General features: G+C 37.0%; 2 protein-coding genes across 2 annotated transcripts; one reads left to right on the top strand and one right to left on the bottom strand.

The window, feature by feature from the left end:
• The first annotated feature begins 492 nt into the window (after window positions 1–492).
• LOC129267451 (histamine H3 receptor-like) lies at window positions 493–1,251 on the top strand. Its single transcript, XM_054905161.2, has one exon. It carries the CDS (start codon window positions 493–495, stop codon window positions 1,249–1,251), a length of 759 nt encoding a protein of 252 aa, XP_054761136.2.
• A 3,050-nt stretch (window positions 1,252–4,301) lies between these two features.
• On the bottom strand, window positions 4,302–13,837 carry LOC135154852 (P2X purinoceptor 7-like). The gene is made up of 4 exons (XM_064103056.1): window positions 13,725–13,837; window positions 12,564–12,945; window positions 11,539–11,707; window positions 4,302–9,655 (listed from the first exon to the last, which is right to left on the bottom strand). The coding sequence occupies exons 1-4, from the start codon at window positions 13,813–13,815 to the stop codon at window positions 9,572–9,574; spliced, it is 726 nt and encodes a 241-aa protein (XP_063959126.1). The 5' UTR covers window positions 13,816–13,837; the 3' UTR covers window positions 4,302–9,571.
• Between the last annotated feature and the right edge of the window lie 289 nt (window positions 13,838–14,126).

The raw sequence follows: 14,126 nt of genomic DNA, 5'->3' as shown, positions 1-14,126 counted from the left end.
TTGCTTATTGGAATATTACATACATCCTCATTATTCGAAGCGTTTATGCAAGAATAATCCAATGAATGATTTTCGTATGTGGAGTGAAAAGTGCTAAACCCGTTTGAAAATCGTTCAACATCAAATGTGATTGACAGCTTAATGAGTTGGATCTCTTATCGGATTTGAACGTGATTGTTGACACTCAGGGTTGCATGAAAGAAGCGCGCCTCAATTCATTAAAGGCATTGGGACTAATGTGTAATTGATGCAGTTCATGAATATTTTATTGAGACTCACATCTTTAAAATTCGGGCCGTATAGCTAGGTTGTGCCAATTTAAATATTCTCTTCCATTTCAGGCCGTAACTTTACTGAGTGATTCGATCCTGTGGCATCAGGGAATTGATTCCCTGCTTCAATCAGAACATTTTGAAAGGAGATATAGTTAGCATCTTTACTGTCAATCAGTATTCTGTATTGTTTAAGTTGCCGTGTGGAAGATATACAGCGATGGATGCTGAAACATCTACTTTGGCGGGATCGTCCACGCATGGACCTGAAACAAACATAGCATTGTCGTCTGCTCTTCGGACCGTCTTGGTGTGCTTGTTTATTCCTTCAACAGTTATAACTGTTTTTGGAAATGCGCTTGTTTTGGCGGCGTACAAACGTGATGAGAGAATACGAAAGAGGAGGACTAACACGTTCATTCTTAATCTAGCCATCGCCGATCTCCTCGTTGGCATCACTATGATTATTTACACCCCCCAGTACATCACGGATAAGTGGTTATTTGGAAGGAATTTCTGTATCATCGTATGGGCCATAGGTTACATCGCAACCGACATATCCGTTATTACCGTCATCACCATCAGCGTGGACCGGTACCTCATGGTGAGGAATGCAATGAAATACCAGATTCATCAGTCCCGGAAACGTATCGTCCTCATCTTCATCGTTGTCTGGTTCTTCTGCAGTCTCGTACATACCGGTCTTGCTTTCATCTATTCCGCGTGGACGGACCACAAGTACCTTAAACGTCAAACTTGTAATTTGGAATACCGTCGTGAAAAGGCTCTGGTTATTCTTATGTTCATCATTGAGTTTGTGTTGCCCGTCCTGACTCTGTTTGTATTAAACTTGAAAGTGTTTATTAAAATAAAGAAGCGGAGGGAAACCATAATACAGTTTAAATGGCGCAGAGGTGAGGATCCGAAATCTAACGTCGTCTCCAGACGGGATAACAAGGATGATCAAGAGAAAAAGTAAGGATTATCCGTAATGCGCGTCCATCGTACGCCAACACCTGGCGGGGGTCATCAAAAGGCCGCTAAACTTCTTACACTCCTCCTCCTAGTCTTCATGTTATGCTGGCTCCACTACTACATCAACGAATGATATGTCCTCATACATGGTGACAGTGGCGTACCTAGGAATTTTCACAGGGGGGGGGGGTAAAACCGTCCGCCAAAAAAATTGACAAGCAAAAAAAAAAACAAAAAAAAAAGGTCTTCAATCACAAATGAAAGATTTCGTACCAGAAAAAAATTTGACAAGCAAAAAAAAAAAAAAAAAAGGTCTTCAAGCTCGTTAGGGGGGCCAATAAAGGTCTTCAAGTTCGTCAGGGGGGGGGCAAAAAAGGTCTTTCAAGCTCGTCAGGGGGGCAGGGATACGTTCTTTGCATGGGTTGTGGCTCGTCAGGGGGGCAGACTGCCCCCTCTGCCCCCCCCCCGTAGGTACGCTAGTGCATGGTGATGAAGCTAACAACGTGACGACGGAGGCGATGACATTCATTCTATGGGCGAACTCCGCCATCATATTGTATGCAAGCGCTAATGTTCATTACAGGGAGAATTTCCTTTAATTCTTGCACATCGGGAAGGAAAGGCCATATGGTAATCAAAGGCCGATGAATGCACATGTATAATTAGTGTGGTAAGTGAAGGTGAAAGTGGTGTACAAGTAGTCGACGTTGGCCACTACACCAAACATATCTTTTTGCAGAATGCAAATGTGTTTTGATAAATTTACACCAATATAGGAATATGTTTCAGTGGACGATTTATAACAACGAATTATTTCTAACGAAATTCAGCACATCTCTAACAGAACTGGCAATGTGTCCATTTCTAATTTCTCTTACCAATATATGCAAACCGAAGCCAATTATGAGACTGACGCGCTGCCTACTGCGCTAACGAGGCCATTATGATTCTTGCTTTTTAAAAGACTAATTAAGAGTTAAGATTCAATTTCTGGATACATGTTAATTCATCAAAAGGTATTATTTATTGCCCCTCCCACCAACTATATCGATCATCATAATACCAGTTCATGAAATTTTCTTTTAAGAAGATAACCTATAACACAGACCTGCGTTCTGGCTATTCCGTTAAATGCAATTGTTTTATTGAAACAGACATCCAAGCCAGCAATATAAACCTTTGTCATGCATTCTTTTTTTTTTGGTGTGTGTGTGTGTGTGTGTTTTTTTTTCGTATTGTGATAACATTTGATGTGCATTTCAATATGGCATCATTATTGGATTAAATTATTTTGACTGAGAACAGTTCTTTAGGTTCTGTTTTTTTCGAATGCAAAATCCGTCATCAATTAAATGGTGTATAACCAGAAGTAAAAATTGCTTTGAATATCATGAAATTTGATTTGTTCTTGCTGAATCAAGTTCGCATGTGATTTTTCATGTACATGATATAGTTTACTGATAAAGAAGGTATTAATTTCGTTAAGGATGGAGATATAAAGGAATATATAGGATACGGCTGGAGTGGCATTTGTAAAGAAAATAAGACAGGAAAAAGAATTTGAATCGAATACATGCAATGGAGATGCTGACGTCACAGCGCATAGTGCTCTATTCCATCAATTGCGTCACAGATCATCTCAGGTCTCATGATGCGACGGCGCAGTCGCTTATCAGATACCTCTGAGCGCACTGCTGAATGAAAAGTAGATCAGTAAGCACTCTTCAATCGGGCTCTGCAACGCAGGGGTCGATTTTTGTTTAGATTGTGGATGTGTCAATGAGGCATGGATCATCGAAATTTATCCATCGTAACAACTTATTTAGAGTAGGATATATTTTACAAATATTTACTTTCGAAAGTTTGATGGAATTGTGGCATTTTTTCATTGTATTATTTGCCAAAATGAATGGAAATGAATTAAATTGCTGCAAAGTTATGTCTTTGGTCCAATACTTAATTTGATATTCATAAATGATTAACATTATGTTAGTAATATTTTAGAGTATACTTGTGGGTACATGATACGAATTTGTGTTTGTATTGTAATAATTTAAATTATTTAATTTTAGTACATAATTGAGTGATTCCTTACCAATTAATCAAAACTGAACGTTGGCAAAACATGTTGCATGGTAATTTAACCTAAACAATAACATATTTATCACATTATTTTGATATTTATCAAAGGTATAGTCATAGAAACGAAATCAAGGACACAATCACTTTTCAATAAACTTCATTTGCTCTCTATCATTACTACAAACACATGAAAGTGCAACTCTTATGTACTTATTTATTCACAATGTTCGTCCCCCTTTTTAAAATGATTTATTTGTGATATATATATATATATATATATATATATATATATATATATATTGTAAAGAAATGGATGAAGAGAACAATATTTAAATAAAAGAGTTGCCAAAGCTGTTGTACATGTATAACTTTACACATTTATATATATATATATATATATATATATGTATATATATGTGTGTGTGTGTTTGTATAGCTATATTACCAGCCAGAATGATTTTTTAAATATATTTTCCAAGTTTAAAATATAGTTTCTAACGAACTGCAGTCATATATGCTGGACCCACATTCTGGAATACATCACCCAATGATTTGAAATCCTTTCCTTTTCTCAACTCCTTCAAACGTTGACTATATAAACATATTCTTATAAACTCATGATTTGTTTCTTGAAGACGTTTTGTTTTTTGTTTTATTTTTGTGTTTAGTTTTCCTCTTGTTACCTTGCTCATTTCTTTGGAACCGTCAGGGACTTACCTTTGGTAGGCCTTTGGCCCTTGTCACATTCCTTACATTTGTCAGTGTGTTTTTTTATGTACCATGTGTGATGTTACATAATTTAGCCCTATTTTACCATTAGAGCTGTATATACATCTTTTTGTACTTTTATGAAAGCGTGAAATAAAAATGAATTTAAATATAATAAAGCTTTAGAATGAATTTATTCAATTTAAAACGGTGTGTTTAAGACAACAAGCATATAAATTGAACATGAACAAGAAAAATGATTTCAGTAAGTGCCAGCAATACAAATTTAATTTTCCAATAATAATTCCAAACTTGCAGAAATTTTAATTCACAAAAGCAACTCTGATGAATAGAAACAATTTCTAAAATGGGTTCTAAAATAAACGAATCAAACTCCAAAAGGGCACTGCACTTAGTGCGATATAACAATATACACAAACTATAATAATATGTACTAATCACATACCAGTGATTAAGATATGTTTTCAATTACATAAAGGCTGTAGCCCGTCACATTAATTGGTTTCAGAATTCAAAGTCACAAAATGGCAAAGAAAGGACAATGACAATGAGATGGGATTAAACAAACTTCCAAGTTTATTACACATGTCCTTGGCATTTCTAATGATCAACCTAATCACAAGGAAGCTACAGGAAATTATTATAAAATTTCAAAGGGCTGGATCAAACGTACGGCCACCCCCCCCCCCCCCCACCCCCGGATGTCCCGGCAAAGCGGGAGATGATCTGAACACGGTGTGTGTTTGTGTATCTCACCCAGCCACACTCCGATAACACCGTGTCCAGATTATCCCTGCTTACTTGGGTATCACCCGGGGATGCAGGCGCGGATCCAGGGGGGGGGGCACGTGCCCCCCCCCCCTTTGAGAAGCAAAATTAAAAATGTAAAAATGCCTCTTTTGAAATTGAAAACGAAATATTCTTAATTTGTCGTTGAAAACCTTTTTTTTTTTGGGGGGGGCGGGGGCTTGGAAAAATTTTCCTCCGAAAAAATTAATTAGGAGTATTCCATCATGCTGCCATTTCTCCTTCATTGTGTAATTCTAATATCACGGGGGTGTAACGAACGAAAAAAGGGTAAACGAAATAACAAAGTTTAATTTATATCATTAAAAGTCTGCTATAGTAATATGCAAAGTTCTGTAAATTAAAAAAAAACAAAATAAAATTAAGAACAAAATATTCATTCTCCGAGCAGGATATTGAAAAAAATATTACAGTATACTTCGAAAAGTACATCGATATCTGTCATATACATTATATACATAACTAAGCTTAAGCTTGTGTTTTAAAATGTATATATAAATATGCACTTGTTCTGCACAATCATACTCATAAGTGTACAGAAAGTATTATACCATATGAATTATGTGGTATATATCGCCTAAATGGATACCTTGGGTGCGTATTTATAGATTATATCATTGTATGATATATTTTGATATGGTAGGGTGAGAGGGAAACTAAGAAAAAGGAGACATTTCAGACACAAACCATTTCTTAAAGAAAAAAAGAATGTTGTTTCATCATGACTTTATTCAAGTTCAACGACACTGATATACAATATATACATAAAGAGACCAGGTCCATCGTTTCCATTCCGAACAAATGGCAGGTCAGTACATGGATTACAAGACAAGTAATACGTATATATACCAATATAGAGAATTATTTAGAGTAACATAAATGCAGGAAAAAAAATTAGTTAAAGCTGTCGTTGATATCACGTTGGAAAAAAAAAACACTCAATCAGTCTTCTAAATCAGAGCTGGATATGAAAATGGAATTAATCAACTACTGCATACAACCTAAAATGTACAGACAACCTTACGAAAGGTGTTTTGTACCCAATTTCCACTACAGTATCGTCTTTATTATTATCATTATATATACGGATGTGATCATTATAAGTTTTTGTGTATTCAAATTAATTTAATTAGCTACTGACATCACAAATTTATGAAAGTAATATTAGTAAAGTACATTTGCCTTACACAGAAAACATAGTTAAGCAAATAATCTTGGGCCCTTGGGGATAGTTACGGGTCCAAGTGACGTACCACCCCCCAGGTTCGCTCTTTTCTTGCGTAGAATAACGAAAAAGAGGAGAGTATGGCGAGTTTAGAAAGGGTATGGAAAAAATCGGTTGGTCGGACTTTCGAGCTTGTTGTTCTGAGGAGTTTTTTAAGGCGGTGTTTATTATTCCGGTCTACTAGGCCCCTTGCCCCGATTTCTACGGCGTAGAATGACACCATGTACCCCTTTTCTTTGATATCCCTAACGATTGACTCATACTTTGTGCCTTTTCTTTGGTGTGCATCATCGATGTTGGTTTCAAATGGGATTGTTAATTCGGTGATAATTATCTCTTTCTGATCCTCCCGTAAAATTACTAAATCTGGGCGCAAAGTGGTTGTGAGTATGTGGGGTGGTATGGTGCCCCCGGCGATTGAATGCCCTTCTAGATCAGTATAAATATTCCCGTTAGTCAGATTTTCAAGAAATGTTTTGTGCATGAAAAATGTTATTATGACGCCACTCATATCTCTCAAGGAAGACTGGGCAGTTTGAGAGTATATGATGGAGGGTGCCTGTGGTACCAGGGCAGAATATACATTTATCATTTAGGCGTTTACCCCAGGTATGCAAGTTTGTATAAGAGGGCAAAGAGTCAATACATGCATTAACAACAAAACTTAGAACTCGTTTTGGGAGATTAAACATAATAGATTTCCAAGTTAGGTTTTCATTTTGCAGTAATAACAAGGAGGCAAATTTTCACTGGACCAAGAGTGGCTCCACTCTATCAGACCAATATTTAACCGTGTCTTCCTCTATTATCTTCTTAACGGTTCTCTTCACAGTATGCCATGGACTAGTCTCAACATTGATAGCATTTTCAACTCTACGATGGGTTTCGTTATATTGTACGACAGTTGATTGTTTACGTGACCATTGTGACTCTCTTTCAATAGCAGAGTCAATCGCTTGATTAACTACTGAATCTGCTTTAACTCCCGATCTGCTAAAAGCGGTAGATTGGGATTGGCGGTAAATGTCGGATGGTCTCTGGATATTGAGACCTTGAGGTAAGTGGACCATAGCAATGTTGGCACCTCGAGAAGGGATACCTAACCAATTTTTCAGGTATTTATCGGTTAGCACGTCGAGTTTATCTAAATGGGTTTTTTGTAATGTATGGACTGTGAGCAAAAAGCGGATAGAATTGAGTACGTATCGTGAGTAAATGGCAACTTTAAACTCAGGACGTGCGGATAATTCGTCTACTCTTTGGATTCTGTCAGCAATTTCCTTATGGAAAAAATAATATACTTCAGCTGGTTTGCCATTGAAACAAATATTTGATCCCAAAAATTTGTGCGACTTTTCTCTGATTGAACGAATACTTTCTGTGCCGATTGAGAACTTGATTTCTTTCGGGGTACCTCCACAAATTGACAGACTGCAACATTTGGCAGGTTTTAATTTAAGTCCCATCGACGATGTGTATGAATGTAACTGATCAATTATCTTTTGATGTTGTACTTTATTATTGGTTATTAAATTAAAATCGTCGGCGTACGGGGTTGTTATGATCCTGGTACCATTCAGGTCATATCGCAGACTATCTTTCATTTGACCGAGGTATTCAATGAGGGGGTTAAAACATGACAAGAAGATGATAGGTGAAAGGGGATCTCCTTGGAACACACCTTTTTTTAACATAAATGTTTCAGATGACCATTTATTGCCTTTTACATTACCTTGTAATCTACCATATAGATTACGAATGTACACTGACAGATTATTAGGCACATGAAATCGACGTAGAAAATGGGAAATTAGCTCGTGAGATACACTACCAAAAGCATCAGCTAAGTCAAAGAACGTGACATGAACAGTGCGTTTCCTAGCTTTACTATGTGACATTATTTCATGTAAGACTTGATTGTGTTCCACACAACCATTGATACCATTAATAAATGCCTTCTGAACGTTATGGTCAATGTAATTATTTGTAGTCAAGTAGTCAACTAAACGATTTGCTAGTAATTGATGGAAAACTTTACTTACACAAGAAGTTAACGAGATCATTCTGAAATTTTCTGGTATATTGGTATCCCCGCCCTTGTGTATGAGCCTACTTGGCAACGGGACCAACTCTCAGGGGGGTCGTGTGTTTGAGAAGAAGTTGAGAAAATAGGGTGGCCAAAAAATGATGAACACACGGATTATTTTTTTACAAACCATACATAAGGCCGTCTGGCCCGGGAGCAGAAAATGCCTTCTTGGCATTTAATACCAATTTCACTTGCTTAGGAGTAACCGGGGTCAAATCGAAATCATGGTTTGATTCATTAAGATCAATGTAGGGAAACCAAATACATCTATTAAAGTCAATATGCTCTGTTTGAGAATATTTTCGTGGGTAGTACTCATCCGTGATTTCTTTCGAGAAGGAAATGGTGGGCGTAGTTTTGTTAAAGTCTCCGTTACACACTTGTTTCGAAAAGTTCCAAAAGTCATTTCTGTATCTTTTTTCTTGGTAAGCTGCGGTCTTTTCGGCTTTCCTCTTGTCAGATCGCTTTTTCAAAAAAGATACTGCTTTAACGGCCGATCGGAAGTTTGTCCTGTCCTCGTCCGTGCCTTCTTTGCTGAATGCTTTTCGGCGAAGAAAGTTTTTTCTTTTCCGCGCATCGGCGATGGTTTTTGGTTCATGCTCGACATATTCTTGGGAGTTGTTTTCTTGAACGAAGTCAGATTGCAAAGCGAAGTAATCGAAGACGGTACGACTGAAAGAATCGGCGGCCTCCTTTGGGGTCAGGATACGATGGCTTAAGTCCTCGTGAATGGGCGTTATCCGTTCTTTCAATTCATTGTTCTTTTGCTGCCATTCATTTCTCACGTACTGCGGAATGATGAAGCGGGTGAAAGCTTCTGAATGGGCGAGGTGAACAATGAGTAGCCAAAAGCAGAGATGCATTATACCGTGGGAACCCATTGGCTTACGATTGGTGATCACGTGGTCAGTGGGTGGCGCCAACGTTGATAGCGGCTGAAAAGCCAGCGGATTGTAGACGATCGGCTAGTGGGGAAGGTCCCCGATTCAACGCCTTGGACGCACGTTATTTACGTTACAGTATTCGGATGAGAAATGCAAAATAATATGATATCGGGTCCTCCAACAACGGCTGATAATATTTTAATATCAACGACTGCTAGAAATACTGAATCACTCACCAAAACGATGATTACATTTACAGTGATGGTGGACGCGGCCAAATCCGGAATTTTAAGCAAAATTTGCCGCGGTGAAAAAACTATTTCCGAGATTGCCGTTGCGCCCTCAATAATAATAATAATAGATAATAGATAATCATGATAATGTTGACTGAAAATACACAGTCAACGCAAGAAGAGCCTCTTATCCTAGCCATGCAGGAATGCGGTAACACAACAGCAAGTTTTACTTGCGCTAGTCCTGTCCTAATACCCACATGTTGAATAAAGTGTCATTCGGTTCCAGTGTCTGCATTAAGGCTGCTGTCTCCTGGATGTTCTTCATTGCATTGTTCGGGTAAGCGGCACATTGGTTCCTATGAGCAGATACAAGTATAATAGTATTGCATGATATGATAAATACCTACCACACACTGGCGGATCCAGGGGGCACAGCCGACCCGTGCTCCCTCTTTTGAGAGCCATAATTAAAATTTGTAATGGAAAACACCGTTTTTACTCAAGTGTGACCCCATTTTGAAAGTTAGGCCCCTTTAAAAAAAATATATATTATTTGCTTGTAATATTTTCCACGGACGAAATAACCTTTTTTTTTTGTTTTGGCTCGTCAAATTTTCAGCCGGAAAATGAGCCACCCCCCCCCCCCCTTTGTAAAATCCCGCATCCGCCCCTGACACCACATTACGTGAATAGCAAAATCAATGTAATCGGACAAGACAATAGACCAGTTTGTAGCTACTTATGGACAATTTTGGTCAAATGACCTTTCATTTCTTTCATTATGATAGGCAGATTTCAAAGCAAGATATTACGTAAGATTGCCTTACATAGCAGGATGAAGAAATTGAATAGACCAGGTGACTAGAATAGAACAACAATGAACACTTATGAAGGTATTTGTTGAATTCCTACTTTGAATGCATATCATAGCATGTTGCACAATGTACTTGGCAAACAGTGAAATACCAGTCGTTCGTGGACGCATTGTAGTTTTTGTGGATGTAAATGAATATCACTATTCAAAATAATATATGAATAATCAAGACATCAAAGTTGGTGCTTATCTCATTAGATTTTAAACCACCATGTCACTTTAGTACAAATGACCTTCCTCTGATCATGCGTAGAATATTTTGATCATGCGCAGATATGAACTACGAACTGGCTTATACAGAGCGAGGTCACCTAAGCCACTATTTTTTTCACCACCTAATTGTACATATACAATGAACGTTGCCCGAGAACATTACGCTGATCAGATTATGCCTTCATGATATAATTAGTATTTTTTTCGTCAAGATAGATGAACTGAAAGGGTAACAGCTATGTTTTTGAGTTTCAATTGTTCACGGGTTTTGACGTGTTCTGATTTTTTTTTCCGTTATGTTTTGGGAGCATTTAATAATTTTATTTCCTTTATATTACTACCATGGTAGGTTTAGTTCCCACAAACAATGTTAAAGTATTAATAATTTTGTAGTTGGTGCAATATCGATATTGAAAACCTTGAATATGTAACGCATTTGCTAATTTAGTAATTTGCAAGACTACCGTGTGCTCATCCGCCATAAAAAAATGTTGATTTGAAATAACAGAGAAAAAGTAAGGATAACACTGAACATTTTATCGAAATCTGATGCTAAATAAGAACGCTATGATATTTCAAAGTTTTGCTTATTTTTTACAAATCAGTTTTATGCACACTCACTTAGTGATATGCAAATTAGAAAGTCGATTTCACTCACCCCCTCTTATTTTCTTTTTCATTGTTGAATTATTCAATATTTAACTTCTTGCAGATTTGACAATATAATCCAATACAAATAAACCATAACATGTTTAAACAATGTTAACTTTACATGTTCAGAAGGAATAAAACTTTCTTTTCACCTGTGAGAAGAGTTGGTTACATCACCAATCTCCTCATTTCCATACCGAACAGGATCCGGCTGTGCATATAACTGTTTTGTGAAACTTTGCGAAACTTAACATTACATAAGATCTTATGTTACATTCGATTTTGACGAAATTTTTTAGTGCTGTGATTGTAAGAATTTTCTCATTTTATTTGTTGGGGTGGAATTATCCTTAAAATATATAAGCACAAGACACTAAAACAGATTTTTACATTTACATGTATCGCTCATCATTTTAACACACTAATGTGTACAACTGTAATGTTGGGTGCCACCATCTTCCGGAACATTTTATATTGTAACAGTTGAGACATGTCTATTACCTTCTCCCCACGATTCCCATATTCGAAGCCAACGTAGACACCTGTCTCCTCGGGGAACTCTTGGCGCACTCGTGTCACCACGCACGCTGGAAGAGGCCTTCGAACTCCTTTACCCATGGATCCGTGTACGTAATCTGACCAAAGCCTGTAAGCTGCAAACCGATAGGATCTGAAATGGCCATTTCAAAAGGAAAGAACCATAAGAACACCGATATGGAAATTTACCTGGGTAAAAATTACCGAATGCAGCAATGCAAATACCCACAAGAGGTATGCCAGAGTCTAGTGAGGAGAGGTCAATATTGGGCAGATCGACTCGGGACTAAAGCATTATTCAGAGCTGCTAAAATAAAGCCTAAAAGACTTTTGTGTTCAGAAACATCCACAAGAATACATTGTAAGGTTTTAGACATCACCTTGTCATGTTAATGGAGGAATTGCATTGTTACGCAACTAAATGCCATCGCACACCTTACGATTGGTCTGCGACCCAATTTTGGAAGAAAAAAAAAGTAGTATGATGCTAATATTGAGACATGGAATATCTTACTGTTATTTTAATACTACCTAGATCATGGAGCTATAGCTCCATGCCTAGATGTTCAAATCTCTGACTATGCTACCATCCTTGATATAAAAGCGAACTTGATATCTAGTCGTAATGCCGTCATAGCAATCGTACAATAGGCTACGATGTGAATGTAATGTAACCTTCAATCATCCAAAAATGTTATATGAATATTCTGTCAGCTAAGTTGAACCTCAAATAAAAACAAAATATTAATTCACCTTTTTTTTAAAATGAGGAAAGTGTGATTTGTTCCAAAAATCAGAACGTGGGCCAGTCGTAGGTTGTGTGTGGCCATACGTCATGTCTTTTGTGGGTTTTTATTACTTTATTGTCATTAGTATCTTTTCTCATGTTACTATATTTTCCTTCTTTTCTTCATAATTTTGATTCATGTTATTTTCTTTTCCTTATCACTAGAAAATTTTAACTGAAATAATGACAATCAAAAGCTTACTGGTTCTCCGTATTCCCTAGAATTTTATGGTCTTTACTCCTGAAAGTGAGAAACGTATTCATAAGCGATTTATTAAGGCAAACATCTTTGAATTCTTTAGAATCGACGATACATCCATTGGTCTGGATTTCCCTACATCTCGTGAGTTCACGGCAACAGAGGCTTTCTTCATCAGTCTGCATCACAGGACAGTTCCCACACGAACACCACCAATTGCTCTCCTTCCTGTCTCTGTCAGGTTCACTGCCACCATTATACCCGACTGTCGTTAATATCCCATCCGTCTTCCATCTTTTGGTATCTTGGTCAGGTTCATCGTTACCTTTACATTCGACTGCCATGAATACCCCATCCTTCTTGCTTCTTTTGGTATCTTTATATTCTGAAGGAAAATAAAACATCAATATAAAGAATGGTTAGATCTCGTCGTATGCTGTCGCAGACACGACATTAAAGCCACAGGAAAAGTATTCCATGACGCAATTAACAGTATATGGGGGCCATCCCAACACGTAAGAAAGAACACGCACACGCGAGAGAAAGAAGTGTTGAACTCTGTGCTCTCTTGACCTTTTGGAGCTGGAATACATAAAGACTACATTCTTGCACTTTCCATGTTTTTATGTAATATCAATGAATAAAGGACAGAAGGAATTCTCCTGACCGATTGACATCTACCCTCTTACATTGCTCGAATAAATGTCGACGATAATCATGTACGCTACAGGTCATCGTCGATCATTAGAAATTAATTCAATCAATTTCAGTGATTCCTGGGCACAATATTTTTTATGGATATTCGATAGGAAATGTGGAAATAAAACCTAGTATGGAGTAAAAATATCTCTGGTTGAAAACCCGGGAATAGTTGTGAGAAACAATTTTTATAGTTGGAACGTGATACTCGTTTTAAAGGCCAATTGGATGGACCTACATGTAGATCTTGTTCTTTTTCAGAATAATCCAATGATTCAATTGGTAATATTTGGTTGAAAGAAAGATGAAATAATCAAGTGACATGTTCATATTAAGGATGTGCGATGGTTGATTGTGAATAATGATAATGAATACTGTATTTATCATAATAAACAGTAATTTTTTTGTAAGAAATGATAAAAATAGCAGAAAAATATATGATGACAAAATTAGCGAAAACTTTACCTCGTTTTAAACAAAACAAGCGCCTTAGGTAATAGATCAGGGCGATTACTCCTACTAGTTGTAGAGCTACACTTATCGCGTTTACAACCATCCAGCTCACACGATCATTCGAAACTGTTGAAAGATGGTTATATAATACATCGATTAAGTGATTTATAGACAGAATATAAAATATAATCGTAACATAATCTTATCTTGTAATATACAGATTTTTGTCATTCAATAACTCTAAAGAATAGTTCATATAGGCTTTAAGGCCATGTAATACGACTTATCTTGCTTTCTAACGGTTGAGATGTATATTTTAGTGTTCTAAAGAAAATATAAATACACTGGAATTAAGACCAAACTTCACTTAGTAAGCATACGCGCTGAAATTTTTTTTTGGGAAAAGCCCAATTT

The sequence above is a fragment of the Lytechinus pictus genome, chromosome 8, assembly GCF_037042905.1.
Source record: "Lytechinus pictus isolate F3 Inbred chromosome 8, Lp3.0, whole genome shotgun sequence".
NCBI classification, from domain to species: domain Eukaryota; kingdom Metazoa; phylum Echinodermata; class Echinoidea; order Temnopleuroida; family Toxopneustidae; genus Lytechinus; species Lytechinus pictus.
Note: the sequence above shows the minus strand (reverse complement) of the source record. Positions and strands in the feature narration are given on the sequence as shown.